The 15,787-nt window shown below is 41.0% G+C and overlaps 1 protein-coding gene across 6 annotated transcripts in view; it reads left to right on the top strand.

Moving 5' to 3' along the window:
* Window positions 1-15,787, top strand: part of GABRA5 (gamma-aminobutyric acid type A receptor subunit alpha5) — a 58,780-nt gene that overhangs the window by 29,578 nt on the left and 13,415 nt on the right. For all 6 annotated transcript variants that reach the window (XM_064143517.1, XM_064143520.1, XM_064143522.1 and 3 more), the window contains one exon: window positions 603-685. In XM_064143517.1, the coding sequence (XP_063999587.1) occupies window positions 603-685 (83 nt within the window). The remainder of the gene's footprint in view (window positions 1-602; window positions 686-15,787) is intronic.

Below are 15,787 nucleotides of genomic sequence, written 5' to 3'. Positions count from 1 at the left end.
ACAGCATGTTGAACTGAAATGGGCTGCTCCAATGCCATGGAATATCCACAGAAAATAACCAGTGCTACATAAAATAATCCCTATATGGAATTGACTTTATATGTAAATTTATCTATAGTTGTAAATATTTATATTATGTACTTTTACTTATAAATATTCATTCTAATGTATTTAAATGGTTGCATTTATTTATAAAGTCAGTGCTTCTTTGTGTCTGTAACAGTGATATTTATACTCAGGAGTCAAATTTCTAGTCCAGTATCTAGAGAAAGCAGGTAAGTATAAGGTACAAGGCAGAAGCTCCAGCAGAGGAGTGACGTCACATACAAGAAAGATTGATCTTATTGGAACAGCTTACATAAATAATTTCCTGTATCTCAGAGTTACTAGCTAAGACCTACAGTGTGCACACACAGAGGTCTACCTGGCTTATTTCACATTCAATTTAACAGGGGGCTGCTGTGATTTCAGTGGTGATTTTCAGGAAGAGCTTTTTTTTGTCAGCAATCAGCTATTGTGATGAGAGGCCTAAAAGAGAAGGTACTGAAAAAAAAATAAGATGTGCTTGTTTTGTTTGTTGTTTTTTTTTAACTCCTCCACAGACTGACCATCTCTGCTGAATGTCCCATGCAGCTTGAAGACTTCCCCATGGATGCTCATGCTTGCCCATTAAAATTTGGAAGCTGTAAGTTCTCTTCTGAAATAAGAACTGGAAAAAAACCCATTGTTATCTGTCTTTCCATGTTCAGCCACGTCTTGTGTGAATTGTCCAACTTGTCCACTCCTCCTCCCCTTTAACATTGCTCATTAGCGCCCCTGGTCTGCCACTCCTGCTGCTACGCTGCTGCTCACTTTCTCATGAGTGTGCTTTATTGGCACTGCTGCTTCTGAGCTCATGCTTGCATGCTCCGTGATAAGAGGTGAGCTGCTAGGTGAAATGTTGTATATATCCGTGTCCGGTGCAAGAGCCGTGGTTAGATGGAGTAGTAGATGCAGATGACTAAGTTGATAACTTGGTTTTACGTTTTTAGGAGAAGGCAGCTTTCACTGGACAGATCAGATTGGTGTGCTACTGTGGGACTTATGTGAACCAGGCTGCAGTGTAAAATTAAGGGAGATCTAGAATATTAAAAGAAGAACAATCTTTCCATTTGGTTTTAATAAATCCAGTCCTGTATCTTGTTACATGGTGTTGTGCACACATGTGTTTGTGTATATGTACACGTTGTTCTAAACTGTGTGGTGAACCATAGTTTTTCCTCAGTTCCAAGCCTCTAATCCACTACACTGCTGTCTTGCCAGGAGCTTGCTTTAAAAATAACCTTGGAGGATCAGATGGTTATATTTAAATACAAAGCTCTTAATTAAAGTACAGATGAGGCTACTACAATAGATATTTTTTATTTTGGTAATCAAATCAGAGGTTCCAGTTGTAATCAGTGTCTCTGAAGACTTGTGAAAACTACCAGACAAGGCATTCTGCTAGTCCCTGAAGCTGCCTAACTTCAGCATTTTTCAGTGCTTTTGCAGTCATATCAATTTAGAGCCACTAATCCTAGCAAGATTAAGCTTTGTCTTTATCATCTGTATCTTCCCTGGTTTAATGCTGGCTATGCATTGTCTTCTAGTGATCATACTAAGAAGTAAAAACACTGTTTACAGTAACAATTACCAAACTACCAAATTTAAGATGAACTGATTTCACTTCCCTCTTCCAATCTAGATAGACTCAATTTCATGTCAATAGCCACCATTATTTTACAAGGTCACTGCAGGTTCAGGTGTGTCCATTTGCTTCAGCAGTGCTGATTTACAGCAAAGTCAGTATAAGTCTGATAGTCTGTATGCCTTTACACTCAACTTAAAACATTATATGCAAACCATCCACTTAATTCCAAACTCAAAAATGGGAAGACATCTCAGGAAACTGCCATTATCTGTGTACAGGGTTAAACAAAAGCTACTGGAAAGAATTAAGAAAAGGATAAGTTGTCTTTCCTGGCATTACATATTCTTTACTGTATTGATACATAAAGTTGCAGTCATACCTGTTGGTTGCCTGTGCAAACTTTAGAACTGGGATGTTGGGTAGTTTATGAAATCATGGAGAATATGCCATGTAAAACTAAAATATGTATATTTAAATCAAGATGTTGATGCAGAAAAGCTCAACATTAAAGTTAAATATAGGCATTAGTAGATGAGCTAGGATAAGATGTAGGTTCTAACTCTCCATATAGTAAGGCAAAAAAACCCCAAACAAATGTAAACATGTAAGTGCAGGGTTAACATTAATAGATAAGCTACAAACACTTAGGAGTGCAATTTTCAATACCACTGAAAAAAAGCCAAACAACCTGTCTGAAAGCAATTATATTTTCTGCTTCTAACAGATGTATTACATATTAATGACATATTAGCACATAGGTAATTTTAACCTGGGGGTAAACTTGCACTGCAAAGCTATATTTCAGGCATGCGAGGGCTGAGTACAGTTTTATGCTCCTTGCCATGGTCACTATGCTATCCTAGAGTACGTTTTATGAGCAACTACAAGCCACCTTAAAGTTCATCCACAGTGTATAGATGTGGAGCCACCTGGCCTTAACTAGACCTTACTGATAGCCTTTGTGGTAAGTAAATATATAGTAACAAGCTATAGACTATCTTTCAGCCTTGGGAATATCTGTATTATTGGTCTGACAGCAGTAATTCATTGGGATGTAATATGCAGATGTTTGCACAAGTAGCAGCCAATAAATCAGGGTTTACAGAATTAGCCCAGATGTATTTTAGGAGAGTACAATATATATTCCCTGTTTACAGCTGTACATGTTTGCATTAAGTCATCATCAGGCTTGCAGCAAGATAAAACCTACAGGGGTATATTATGCACAAGCAGGGGTATATTATGCCCTTTTCTGCTTTAGCTTTCCTCCCCCTTTCTCCCTAAAGGCTTTCTTTTTAATGGTCTTCTTCCCAAGAAGGATTTTGGAAAGCCTCAAGGAATACCATCAAAGTAAATGTTAAACACATTATCAGTAGAGCTGAAAGGGCGGAGAAGAGATGAGGGCTAAATGGTCAGAGGGTGGGGACAGCAGGGCAGCAAAATAAAGCAGGCAGCACACAGATGGTTTGGCAGCAGAAAAGATGCTAAGAGGTGATCAGTGCCACATCAGAGGCAGGACCAGGTTATTTTTTTCCTGGGTGCATTAGAAGCAAAAGGGGAAAAGCCCTGATGTTTCCTTCAATATTAAAGAACAGGAATGATAATCTTGCACACAAAAATAAAGGTAAATGTTGAATCCTTATATCCCATTTGACTGGTTTCTTACTATATTGGAACTCTGGGAGATTTTATGGTCATAGGCAGCATTATATGTAGCAACAGAAGAGTGTGTAGAAGTAATTAAAAATAAGGTTGAATATGAGAAAAGGAATATAAAGTGACACACACATACCACCTGCCTAGATACCTGGCAGGCAGTTCAAGTGCCAGCTACAGAAGTTATACTTCTTAATGCCATACAGTACATCGTATCATGTTGACAGGAGGACAGAAGTTCAAGGATGGCTTCCAATGAATTGAACAGAGCAGGTTTCAGTTGTACTTCTCTTAAGTACAATGTCCCAGTACTCAGAAATGGCAAGATCAGGTGAATCAGCTCCAGAAATTGCATATATGTGGATACTCTCCCTCCAGGCTTGCATTCCTGGTGATGATAAAGCCACCTGTAAAAATTACCCTGCAGGAATCTTGGGGGGAGGGTAAGAGATAAGACAGCAGGGACATTCAAGCTAGGAAGCTTTAATGTTTCACCTCTTCCATTTACAGGCCTTAAGAGTACCTGAAAAGTATAATTTAGTACAGTTTCCAAGCACCCATGTGTCACCGGGTAGGCAAACATCATTATCTCTAGGGCAGCTGAGGAAGAGAAGTTAATTGACTTTCTGTAAGGTCACACAGTAAATCAATGTCAGAAAAAGGATTAGACTCAACTTCTTTGGTTGGAGAGACAGATGTCTAATCCACTAGACCATAAAGGCCTCTGCCCAGGCAACTGACTTAACTCCTAAATCTCATTTTACTCATGCGTTAATTATATCAGTTTTACCTAGCTCACAGGATTGCCCTGAAGATGAATTAGTTAATTGCTATTAGTGAATGTTAACCAGTGCTTCGACAGTCAAATACTGTAAGGTGGAGCCTATTTATGGCAACTCTTGTGAAGTCACACTGTGGAAAGGATAAATGCATGAAGCTGCTGCCCACTGGTCACTTGGAGGCAAAAAAAACCCAACTACTTTTGAAGCAGAGAGTCTAATGAATATTCTGCTAATAATGAGATCTCTTAGCTCCTAAGAAGAGGGAAAACTGGAGTAGTGTTTATTCCTGATGGATTTAAGTTGGTCATGAAGATGGTGAAGGTTGCCAGCCATGAGAAAACAGCACTAGGTATAATTTGTAGCATCTGAAGAAAGTAGTTAACATGGTTTGTGTATGTCTTCCTTTTTAACAGCTCAAATTGAGTCATGGTGTTTGCTGTGCTCTTCGGTAAAGGAAAGGCACAAGCTATTTCTGTAGCAGGAGGCGTGCGCAAATTACATGCTCTAAGAAGGCTGGTGAAGGCAGACTAACGAGGAGACTGTAACTTCGCCAGTATCCCAGGATTCTCTTCTAACAACATTAAGGCACTCACTGTCACTAACTGTCCATACACCTGCAGCCACTGAGACATTTCTCAAAAGAAAAAGGTATTTTACTAGAATTTTTTGATGGTGATACCTCCCTATAAGGCTGAGAAGGCACTGAAGTGAAGGTACCTACAGGAGGTTTCTTGATTTTGTCCTTCCCCTTGTTAGCACCTGGAAGTTGCAGGAGAACTGCAGGTGCGGAAGGGGGAATTTTAAAAAGAAACCTTCTAAAGAGACTCTAATTCAGATTCAATGAAAAGTGAGAAACAATGCATCATCCTCTCAAGACCTGTGGGTAAAAGCTGTATATAAGAATAAAATTTAATAATACACAAAGACAAATGTTAGCTTTGGGAGACTTTGAAAAGGGGAAATGGCTCTTTGACAGGTTTCCTGTATTGCTCCCAGGGAGAGCTGGAACTGCAATCTCATGTGCAGAGACAGGGCTTTCCTGTCACTCATCTCTGTTAGCTGGCCAAAAGAAGCTCTTGAGTCCATTCCTGAGAGCAAAGACAGGCAGCATGGCTTGTTGACTCTGCTGAGAAATGTCAGTGCCTTCTGTACGAAAGGGCACATGGAAAGAGCCAGGGAGGTCTGTGAAATGCCCTGTGGCCAAGTTCTAGACTAAGTTGTCTTTTTAGCAATTTAAGGCAAAAGCCAGCTAATACAGAAAGGATAGATTTGGCCTTTATGCACTTTGTAGCAGCTCTGCTTGAAGTCAAGGGAGGAATGTTGCTCACTCATGTAGTATCTTCTCTTATATTTTCCTAAGGCTTACAACTGGTTCTGTAGACACCTCTGTTGTAACACATTGAATGAGTTAAGGTGAAGCTAAGTGACTACTAAAATTCAGTATTTTAAGACATTTCTTTATTTTTCTGCTCCCTTCTCCCACCCTATGTTACCACCAGTTACCAACCATCACTTTGGTAGAAATTCTCCCAATTTTTAGCTATTTAGAAGCTAAATCTTCAAACACATTGAAAGACATGCTTTTGGCAGCATCAGACAAGCAGTCTACACAACTAGCTTGAACCAGGGGTATAATTTCACTTAAGTTTTGCTAGGAAAGCATAGACATTTAGCCTGAAGTAATTTTCCATACATCCCTTAGAATGAGTACAGTAGGTGGAGATTATCTAACAGTATTGCCACTAGTTTCCTTGAAATCGTTGACTTGTGACTAGTTGTACAGCTGCATTGTTAAAAAAATCTTCTAGTTCAGAAGTCCTTAATCAATGAACTCCTGGGTGAAACACACACAATCATAGTAATTCGCTGGAGTAAAGAAAGCTCCACGGCACTCCCCCAGATCTGCTGTGACTTTAACGTCTTCTGGGATGTGGAAATGCTCTGCTGTACAATGAGCACAGCAGTCTGGCCCATATCAAAAGCCTTGCACTGACAGCAAAGCCTTGGAAAATGGACAGGGTGAATCTGCAACAATTTAAAATAGACAAATCTGTCACCATTAGTTGTGTAGACTCCCTTTGTGGCCACTGGAAGGAAGTAAGTACTTCTTTAACAAGGTTCATTGGAACTATTCTCGATACTGGCCTAAGGATAAGATGAATCATGTTTTAGAAGTTTCTGCTTTCCTGCAATATTATCTCAAATGCATTGTGTTACACTCTGATCACAGTAACTGAGAAATCCATTTTTCTCTACATTGCTGGCTCAAAAATACATACTTCTGTTGTACTCTGTTCAGAAGAAGCAGTACCTGCTGTATATTACTTAGGTGCCACTTATGTTAGCAGTGAACTTTTGTATCTCTCTCAGGTACTATTTTAGCAATTTCTGCTGGAATTCCCATTTTCCAAAGGATCTTAATAAAAGTCAGGAGGGCTCTTGAATGTAGAAACAACTTTACCCTTTCTGCAAGCATCTTGTATGAACTGTGCTGTTCTTCCTACACTGAGTGGAGCTATACCAATATACCTAAACCTTCTTTCATGCAGTGCAGCACAGCCTGTACTCATTCAGATAGGCACTTAGAGAAATGTAGACACCTATACAGTGCAGCATTTTGGGCAACCACTACTGCAAGCATCTTCATCCTTGCACTGAGTCCCACAATCAGGGTGGAGCAATCCAGCCTGGAGTTCCCAAAGTGCAGGAGATTCAACAAGCAGGATACATACAATAGTCATAATGTTTGAGTATTTCAGAGATCTAAGAAGCTTTCTTAACAATGGCAGCATTGTCTTTACAGGACCCAGGTCTACATCAGAACTTGCAAATGAATATGACTCTAAATTCTTACTTGTCTGGTAGGTTCCCCATAGAAGTGATAGCTTTTAGTGTGACAGAAGGAAAAGGGCCCTTTCTAAAAGATCAGTCAGTTTTTCTTCACCCAGTACAGTGGCACACATTGAGGACTTTCTAGAAAAGGATGGGGCAAGTCTGCTAGTATCCTCCTTAAGCATTTGCAATCGCTGCCTTTGATTGGTTTTCCAAAGGTTTTACTATGCATACCTGGTTACTGTTTGGACTGACATAATTTAAGAGATACGTTAAACCCAAGGTCTTCACTACTCTCTAGTCCTCTGGGTGTGTCATTGCTTTCCTGTGAAACAGTGTCAGCTCTGAGTAGGTCACTTCCTACTTCTGGTCACCTCCTGTTTAGAAGCTGGTAAGTTTTTCCTCCTTAGATTCTTAAGAGAACAAGAAAGGGAGGTCATAAAGAACAATTGCTCACACAGGACATTTGCCATGTGATCTGAAAAAGCTATTGTCTTCTCCATCCATCTCACAGACAGCACTAACCCTAAGCTGCAAAATCAGCTGACATGGAGCGGACAAAGCTTGGCTCCCTACCGGCCCCGAGCAGCTGCCATGCAGGATTGCCCTTATTGAAACTCTGGTTTTGTTTTAGTAAGGAGGTGCTTTGCTTCCTGGAGGCACCGGTGGCAGCTTTCGTGGCAGCTGCAGAGAGCCCCTCGAGCAGCCGCGGATGAAAGCTTGTGCACTGCCCGCCTGGGGAGCAGCCTCCTCCTCAGGAGGTGGTCCACATGTATCAAGCTTTTCAAGGGCTAAAAGCGCAACTGATGGTGGTGTTGAGCTCATGGGAATAAAACTTTAGGCAGGAGAAGGACTGGATGTGGAAATACTCAGCAGTGGGATTTTTTATCTCGACAGAAAGAGGTCTAGACACAATTGTGGCAGAGCAGCGTGGAGATCCAGGAGCTGCAGTGATGGTACCAATATCAGCATGCGTTTCCCAATCTGGAGATTTCAGCCTAAATTTAAAGGCTGCACCACTGCCTGAATACAGGAAAACAGTGATTCAATTTGAGTTGTCATCTGTAGGAAGAAACATGCAGAGACTCTGCTTAATGTGCTTAAGATTTTCAAATGACCCTCAGGTGCAAATCTGCAAAGACATTGCAGGGCCCCAGAGGGCACAACAGGAGCTTACAGTTGCCAGCTGTAGCTCGTGAGTTTATGCCACTGCTAAACAGGATATTATTTGGAGGTGGGACGAATGGGTCAATACTGCTCCACTGCTTTACAAGCTAGGTTTTTAGTGGCTGTTTTCTAAGGTGGCTGTTTCCATAGCTTGTAAGCATGTCTGAAATCATTCTCATGGTGTTGCTGTGAGGTTGGCAGAGCTGTGCTGCCTCTATTTTGCAAGTGGGGATAAAAGAAGCAAAGAGCAATTACAGGCTCTTCTGAGCAAGGATGGAGAGGTTCATTACCTGGTTTTATTGCCTCTGTCATTATGGGTCCCAAGGTTCAATTAGAGTCTCCCAGTGCTATTGCAGTACATTAATGACAAAATGACTTGCCTAGAGTTTTGGGTTTGGGTTTTTTTTCTTTGTTTGGTGTGGGTGTTTTTTTTTTGGGGGGGAGGAAAGCTGCAAGTCACTGCTGAAACTTGGATTTTAGTGTCCAGTTGAACAGCTTCTTCATGATGTCTCAGACTCTGATGAGCCAGGAAGTCTCAGTATAATTTGCCCAATCCCACATTAGCCTCCTCCTGTACACAGAGTTAGCCCGAGCTGTGATCTAGCACTGCTGCAGTCCAAGCTCAGCAACCCTCTGCAATGGAAACAGCTATTTCATGTTGTACTCTGTGAAGAAATGAGCAAGAAGGAGGAATAGAAAGAATGAAAGCCTGAAAGGCCTTCTGTTTTCTCCCCATTCCCCATTGTATCCACTGAAAATCTCCTCATGGTCAGCCTGTGCTAACAGCCAACAGTTTTGCTGAAAAGCATCCCAGTGGTGAATGTCAGCAAAGCTGGGATTCCTCCCTTCTAAATTTATGTTTCTGTAAAGTAAATATATACAGCTGAGCTGATTGCTGTCGCCCTCTTATAGTCAGGAGAGAGAAGTAGGTATTTTTAGGCTCAGGTTAATCTCCTCCTAAATCAGACAACTGAAATAGGTCAGCTGATGGCTGTAGATAAGATGTTTTGCTCGTGCACAGGGAAGATGAGATCGTGAGCACTTTCAGGCCTGGGACTCTGTGACTGGAAGGGCCAGTGGCCAAAGAAAGGACATGTACCTGATGTCAAGGTCCAGAGAACAGAGATGAACAGTATCTCTGTCCAGAGGAGCAAGAGGATTTAGACTCTCACACCTGAGTGCTGTGGCAGACAACACGTAAAATGGTAGTGGCTCTATTAAGCAACAATTCACCTTGGAAACTCTCTTTGTATTCATCACTGAATTTGGGCAGTTTGAACCAATGGCCTCAGGCAGTTTTGCACACTTGTCTTAAATATGGAGGCTGCATTGTGTCCCACAGGAGGGGTCTGTAAGTCAGCTTCAGAGTTTTAAATGACTCCTCTGGTGCAGAGAGTAAGTTCTAGTGATTCTATTCTCAGAGTAGTGTTAAACTGTTTGAATAATAATAGTTCAGCCTGCTATCTCTACATACCTATTGATTACACATTCACACAGTGTTATTAATGTAGCAGTGCTTCTGAGATTTGTAAATGTCTTCATTAAGGAAATCGTTTCAGAAACAAAGGTATATATTTAGTTCTTCAAGTAGTCCCAGGCACTCCTGGCTGGTTTCAAATTATACTGATTTATAAGTGAGCATGCTTTGAATGGTAAGGTGAGCAGATAGGGTAGCTACAGTGGGCGAGTTCCTGATGCCACTCAAGTGGGTGAGAAGAACATCTCTTGATTACAATAGGGTCATGGTTTCATTCCGTGAAGTTAGATGTGGCCAAAAATAGGTTTGTGAAGGCACTTGCCACAGGAAGATCACAGGAGTATTTTCTAAAATTCGCTGTGCATTTCTGGAAGGCAAATGCAGTCACACTGGAGAGCTGACCGTGTTGGCCTTGCTTTGTTAAGCAACGGCTTGCAGAGCACCGCAATCAAGATTGCATAGAGAGTAAGGCATTATGCACAAACTTTTGTTTGATTTGCAAAAAGTAAATTAACTCTTTCTTAATGACCATGCTGGTTTCTTTTCTAATGAAGCAGTTTATATAGCTGGCTAATATTGTGATGGCAAATTCAAAGTTCATTAAATGTTAGGTAGAGACCTCCAACTGGCTGACTGATTTGGAATTCCCACATGTCTGTCCTACAAAGACTTGCATAGGGTCAGGAAGGGCACAGGATATTTTGAATTTTTAAATGTCATCCCAGCACATCACACTGCTCTGTTGCTTTAGTCCTTTCACAGTGGATATTTATACTGTCCGTAACAGACAAAAAGACCACATCAAAGGCTGAAATACCAGGTTTTGACCTCTTCCATAGGAAAAACAATTGTGTAGCCACTATTAAATATAGCGTAAAATGCATTCTCAGATTAGTTCCAGATCGAGACAGCTACTACTAAATCTGAAAATAAAGGAAGAAGTTGTGTTATAAATACTGATTGAAATGAAAAGAAATGGGAAGAGGTGAAAGAATAAAGGCATCACCTTCCCCCTAAAGTCAGCTCTCAGATGAGAGCAGACTCTTTGGGAAGGTGACCTGGTGCTGCTTGATACATTGCAGAACCTGGATGAGTAACAGCCCTTACAGCAGACCCTATTTAGCTGCCCCTTTCGGACAGCTCACGGCAGGCATCCCACAACAATAGGTGGTACAGCTTGCTTGTCTACACTTCTCTGTTGCCATTTGAGGTGCTGTGAGCTGCCCCATAAGAAAACTTTTTTCCCCCCCTGTTTGCTCCTTTTCTAAGGACCCTGAGGACCTACTATCACGCAGCATACAATGCACCTGTTTTTAATCCAGGTTTTCGTATTGTCAGATTTCACAGCGAGGAGTCAGTCACAGCCAGTCTCAGTGTTTGAGGAATTGATGCACCACTCTGATTGCTTCCCTATGGCCACTGGTGCAAGAGGGATGGGGCAGGGAAGAGCTGATGCTGTCGTCAGTGATAGTGCCTGCATACACACCTTTAAGGAGTATCACTCAAATTGCCATGCTGTCTCCACAACTGTCCTTAAGGGACATTCTGGATTTATTACTCGGCAGCTCCTATCTCAGGGCTTTTCTTTAACGGTGCAATAGCTTCCTGTGAAGATACTGTGTCTAACTGAATTATCAGCACAACTGTTCATGAGTATTCATGTCACATTCATCATTGGTATGACTGTGATTTACTGTACCAGTTTGCAAATAGTCTATTTATTGTATTAAAGCATCCAGCAGCCTTGCCTATGCTAATCATGAATCACACCTTCAAGATCATAAATGTTGCTTTCAGGCAAAATCATAAAGGATTTGTTTTTTTTTTTTTTTTCCTTTTGATTTCTATTTTTGAGCTCTGACTTGGGTCATGTTTAGAATTTTCTCCCTGTCAACTGGAACTTCTAAAATTAAGCAGGGCCTTCCATTTGTCTCTAGCATTGAAAAGCTGAAGAAAACTGCTTTTACAAAACTGTGTCTCAAAATGAATTTCATGAGCATCTTCAGTTTTATATGTGTCACTGCCTTGTGGGTACACTTCCATTTCCCTTCCAAGCCATAGACATTTTGATTCTCACCTTTTCCTGAGGTGACTTATAAATTGCATTCTGAAACATAGTCATTTTGATCTAAATTACAGCTTTACTTTTTTAGTAATGATCAGTATAGTGTATTAGCGTTGCTTAGTAATGAAATCTCTTGAGATCTGTCTGGCACATTTTTAGAGCATCCTATTCTCTCTCTGGAATGTGGCAACAAGATCAAATAAAACTCTGTATTGGAAAAAAAAACATGTAAAATACTGCCTATGTCATCAAGCTGTACTTTGTATTTTAAATTTGGGAATGACAGAAATAATCATTTAAGTAAGACTGAATTTTCTTCACAACCAGTGGTATCATCTTTTGCCATCAGTTTTCATACAATTGTTCCAAATCCATCAATGATTTCCTCCTTGGGTGTCCTCTGTTTTTGCATCTAGATGATACTGTGCCATTCAAAAGAAGTTTCATTCCGAGCATTTCGCTTCTGCACACATATGGAGCCCTGTGTCCCAGCTCCACAGTGCAAGTAAAATAAGGACTTTGTGAGATGAATTTGATGCAGGACCAAAAAAATCATTTAAGGATCAGAGCATCTCTCCTATTAGGAGAGAATGTTCAGCCTAGAGAACAGGAGTCTCGGGGATGTAATCCATCTGTATAAACACCTGGTGGGAGGGAGTGAAGAAAAGGGAGCCAGGCTCTGCTCAGTGTTACACAGTGACAGAACAAGGGACATTGAGCGTAAGTTAGAAAACATTAGATTTCATCTGAACACAAAATCCCATGTTTTTACTATGAGGGTGACTGAGCACTGGAACAGGCTGGCTAGAGAGGTCATGAAATCTCCCTTCATGGAGACAGATAAAACCTGACTGGACATGGTCCTGCAAAACTTGCTTTCAGTGTCTCTGCTTGAGCAGAGAGTGGGTCTGGATGATTGCCAGAGGTGCCCTCCAGCTTCAACCATTATGTGATTCTGTGTTATGCACATTTGTAATCCTCTCTATTTATCCATGTTATACTCCTTGTCTGTGGTACATACTTAAAATCGTGCATGCTGTTTGTCCATATGCTGTAAGCTGGTGCCAGTTTAAATGAGCAGGGGTAATTCTGATTATTTCAGGTCACTAAAGCAATTTCCATCACCCTCAAACACTCACAAGAATGGTAGAATTTATCACACTATGGAGAAGTCTTCATTTTATGTTCTTACTCAATGAATACATTAATACATTTGTCTTAGTACTTAAATTGCAAGTGCATAAATCACAAGAAATCCAGCCTAACTCTTAGAATTCAAGCTGGTATATGATGGCTTAGTAGCAGCACTGTTTACTGACTGCAGACATCATTGAGATGTTGTAAGTCTGGATCTCCATTGAGCTGCCTGACAGCTTCTGAGTCAAATACATTAATGATAGATAAGATGGAAGATAGATATTTGTATGCATATTCAGGTTATAATTAGAGCTTCTAAAAAAGCTGACAATTTATGTACATCTTTTGCAATCAACAGGCTTTAATGGAAATTAGCAACACACCCAAGATTAGGCAGTCTGATGATCCTATGGCATGTACTAAAATAACATGATGATAAAAGCTAAGAATGTTAACTACACAATTGCAATGAATAAAATAACAAGCAAGTCAGAGGTCATCTTTCTGTTGTATCTCTAAGTTCATTTAGCCTCTGAGTAGCATAATTCTGGGACAAAAAAAAAGAAAGGTCAATCAAAAAGTCAGTACATGTGTGTGTTTGTGCACTGACTTTGGGATATGTACAGATGCATACTTTTCATACGTTTGAGTAGGAAGCTCAAAAGGTTGAGCTCACACATCACCGTTTAGGTTTACTTGACTTAAGACCAGAAACACTGCCCCTTGTCTCCTTTCCCCCTTGAATTTATTTCAATGTGGAGGGGAAAGAAAGGCACGAGAGTATCTTGTCAGTAGTCATAGGTGTCACCACTGCCCTGTGTGGGGTCTGTGACAGGAAAAGGATCTGTGCTTATGCACTGCTTTTCAAAGGTACATGAAGGGGCTGTACTGCTCACACTGTTTCATTCACAGATGAAAACAGGTTACCCTTCTGTACTGAGGCAAATGGCAGGGATCTTCCAGGTCCTTACCAACCGGATGCCTTGCTTTGTCAGACTTTGTCTTAGTGTATTTGCTCCCTTGGCTGTGGCTTCTCCCCTGCCCTCTGTTCATTTGCGTAAGAAAGACCATGTCATATGGTCACATGGCTCAACAGCCATACAAAAGCAGAAAGAGGGTGGGAGAAGGGCATGGGAGATCTCTATTTGTTTTTATATTGGTCGGCATGTGTTGGGCACAATGTAGAAAAATGGATCTGCTCATCAATATAGAGATATGAGAAGAAATTACTTCATCATTCTGGTAGGTGATAAGCCTGCAGCCATTTATCAAATGTCCACTGGAAATAAATGTCTGTTGTCACTTTCTCACTTTCAATAACATTATACTTCTCTGTAATTCTAGCTGTTCAGCTCAATTGCTACCTTTCCCCCCCTTTTTTTTTTTCCTTTTTGAAAGAGTGAGCTTAGAAGAGAAAGCAAAATAATTTACATGGCTTCCCTACTTTCTCTGGAAATCCAGAAAAATGATCATGAAGAACACTAAGTTAATTATTTGGATTCATAAGAAGAGAATGAGTCCACTTGCTTAAAGTAGGATAAATACAAAGCAGTCTCACTTGGATTTCCAGCGGTTTGAATTTGAATTTGAATTTGCTTTTACAGCACACAGCAGGATTCTCCCAACTCACTGACACGAAGTCTCTACTATATTTTTCTGTTGCCCTTTGGGAAACACTTTGTCCCCACTCTGTGTGCCATGTGGAGGAGATGAGGGCCATGTTCTCTTATCATCAGTAATTCTAGAAAGCGTGAGCTGAAGTTCTTCAGGCTTTCAGCAAGCATGGCTGGTCAGAAACCTACTGTAAGCTTGAGTGGAAAAGGGGTTTGACACAGTTTTGTATGACAGTGAATAATACCATCTCTGTTAGCACCTGCTCTATTGCAGTAGCAAAATAAGATTATTCTAAACTACTCCCACACTTTCAGCTTTCAATATGGCTGTGCCTAATTATACTGCATGGGTTATCAGCATCAAAGCTGGAGCTTTTGGTAGTCAAGTTTGGGATAATTGGAGTTTGAGGTTTCTGGGAAGACATGGCAGAAGATTTGCAGCAGAAAGACAATTGTGTGACACAAATACACAGGTTTATCTACCTGGAGCTTTATCTAGATGAAGAGAAAAGAAATGTTCAGTCATTCATCTGCCACACCAAGGTGCATGGGGTGGCTTTTTCCTCAAAGCTGTAAGTTTCTCTCAAGGGTGCATATGACTGAGGGGGTGGCTGCATCTTTTTACATTCACATTTATTTTTTGACATTTTCTTCATTCTCTTTCTCCCAAGGAGGCTTAGACACTCAGAACCCGGTCTATAGTGAGGAGAGGAGGCACTAAGCCAAAATCTTGTCTTTCAGCTTTTTAAAACACAGACTGTGTTTTCTCACATTTGCATGGAAGACAGATGAGGATCATATAGGTGATCATCACAAAAGAGTATCTCTAGACTGGGCTAAATTCATCCTATTCCTAATGTGACAGGCTTTTTCTGGATGGGTAGAGGGGAGGAAATCACTGCGGGTTGCACTGGTTTGGGTTGGGCCCTGAGGGACACGTGTTATGCTCTTAAAGCTCCAGCTATAACCATCCTGCTCCTGCACAAGAACATCTTCTACCTGAGCTATTCTTCCTTCTCCCATAGATGCTCTACTTTTGGCCAAGCAGTTGTGCAGTTCTCTGTCAAGCAGGGTCATAAAAGATGTTTTCCTGTGAAAGAGAACCTGCAAACTGAAGTCCTCTTCCCAGGCAGTGACTTGCCTCAAGCTCTGCTTTTGTCCTCCTGGGTACTCTGATCCACCAGCCTTGGACAGGCAGCCTCCTTTCCCTGACATGGTTTTGAAAGAAAGCAACCTCAGGAAGTACTGCTTGGACATAACCTGTGTGGAGTTTTGGCACCTTTTGGTCTCCCTATGAATTACAGATTTTTTTTCACTGGAGGAGATAGTGAGCTTCTCCAGAGTAGGAGCCTCCAACCCTGTAGTGGTGCATGTGTTTTAAGTACTCAC

Source organism: Pogoniulus pusillus, chromosome 5 (assembly GCF_015220805.1).
Source record: "Pogoniulus pusillus isolate bPogPus1 chromosome 5, bPogPus1.pri, whole genome shotgun sequence".
Lineage (NCBI taxonomy): Eukaryota > Metazoa > Chordata > Aves > Piciformes > Lybiidae > Pogoniulus > Pogoniulus pusillus.
The sequence above is the reverse complement of the archived record's forward strand: the minus strand, read 5'-3'. Positions and strand labels throughout refer to the sequence as shown.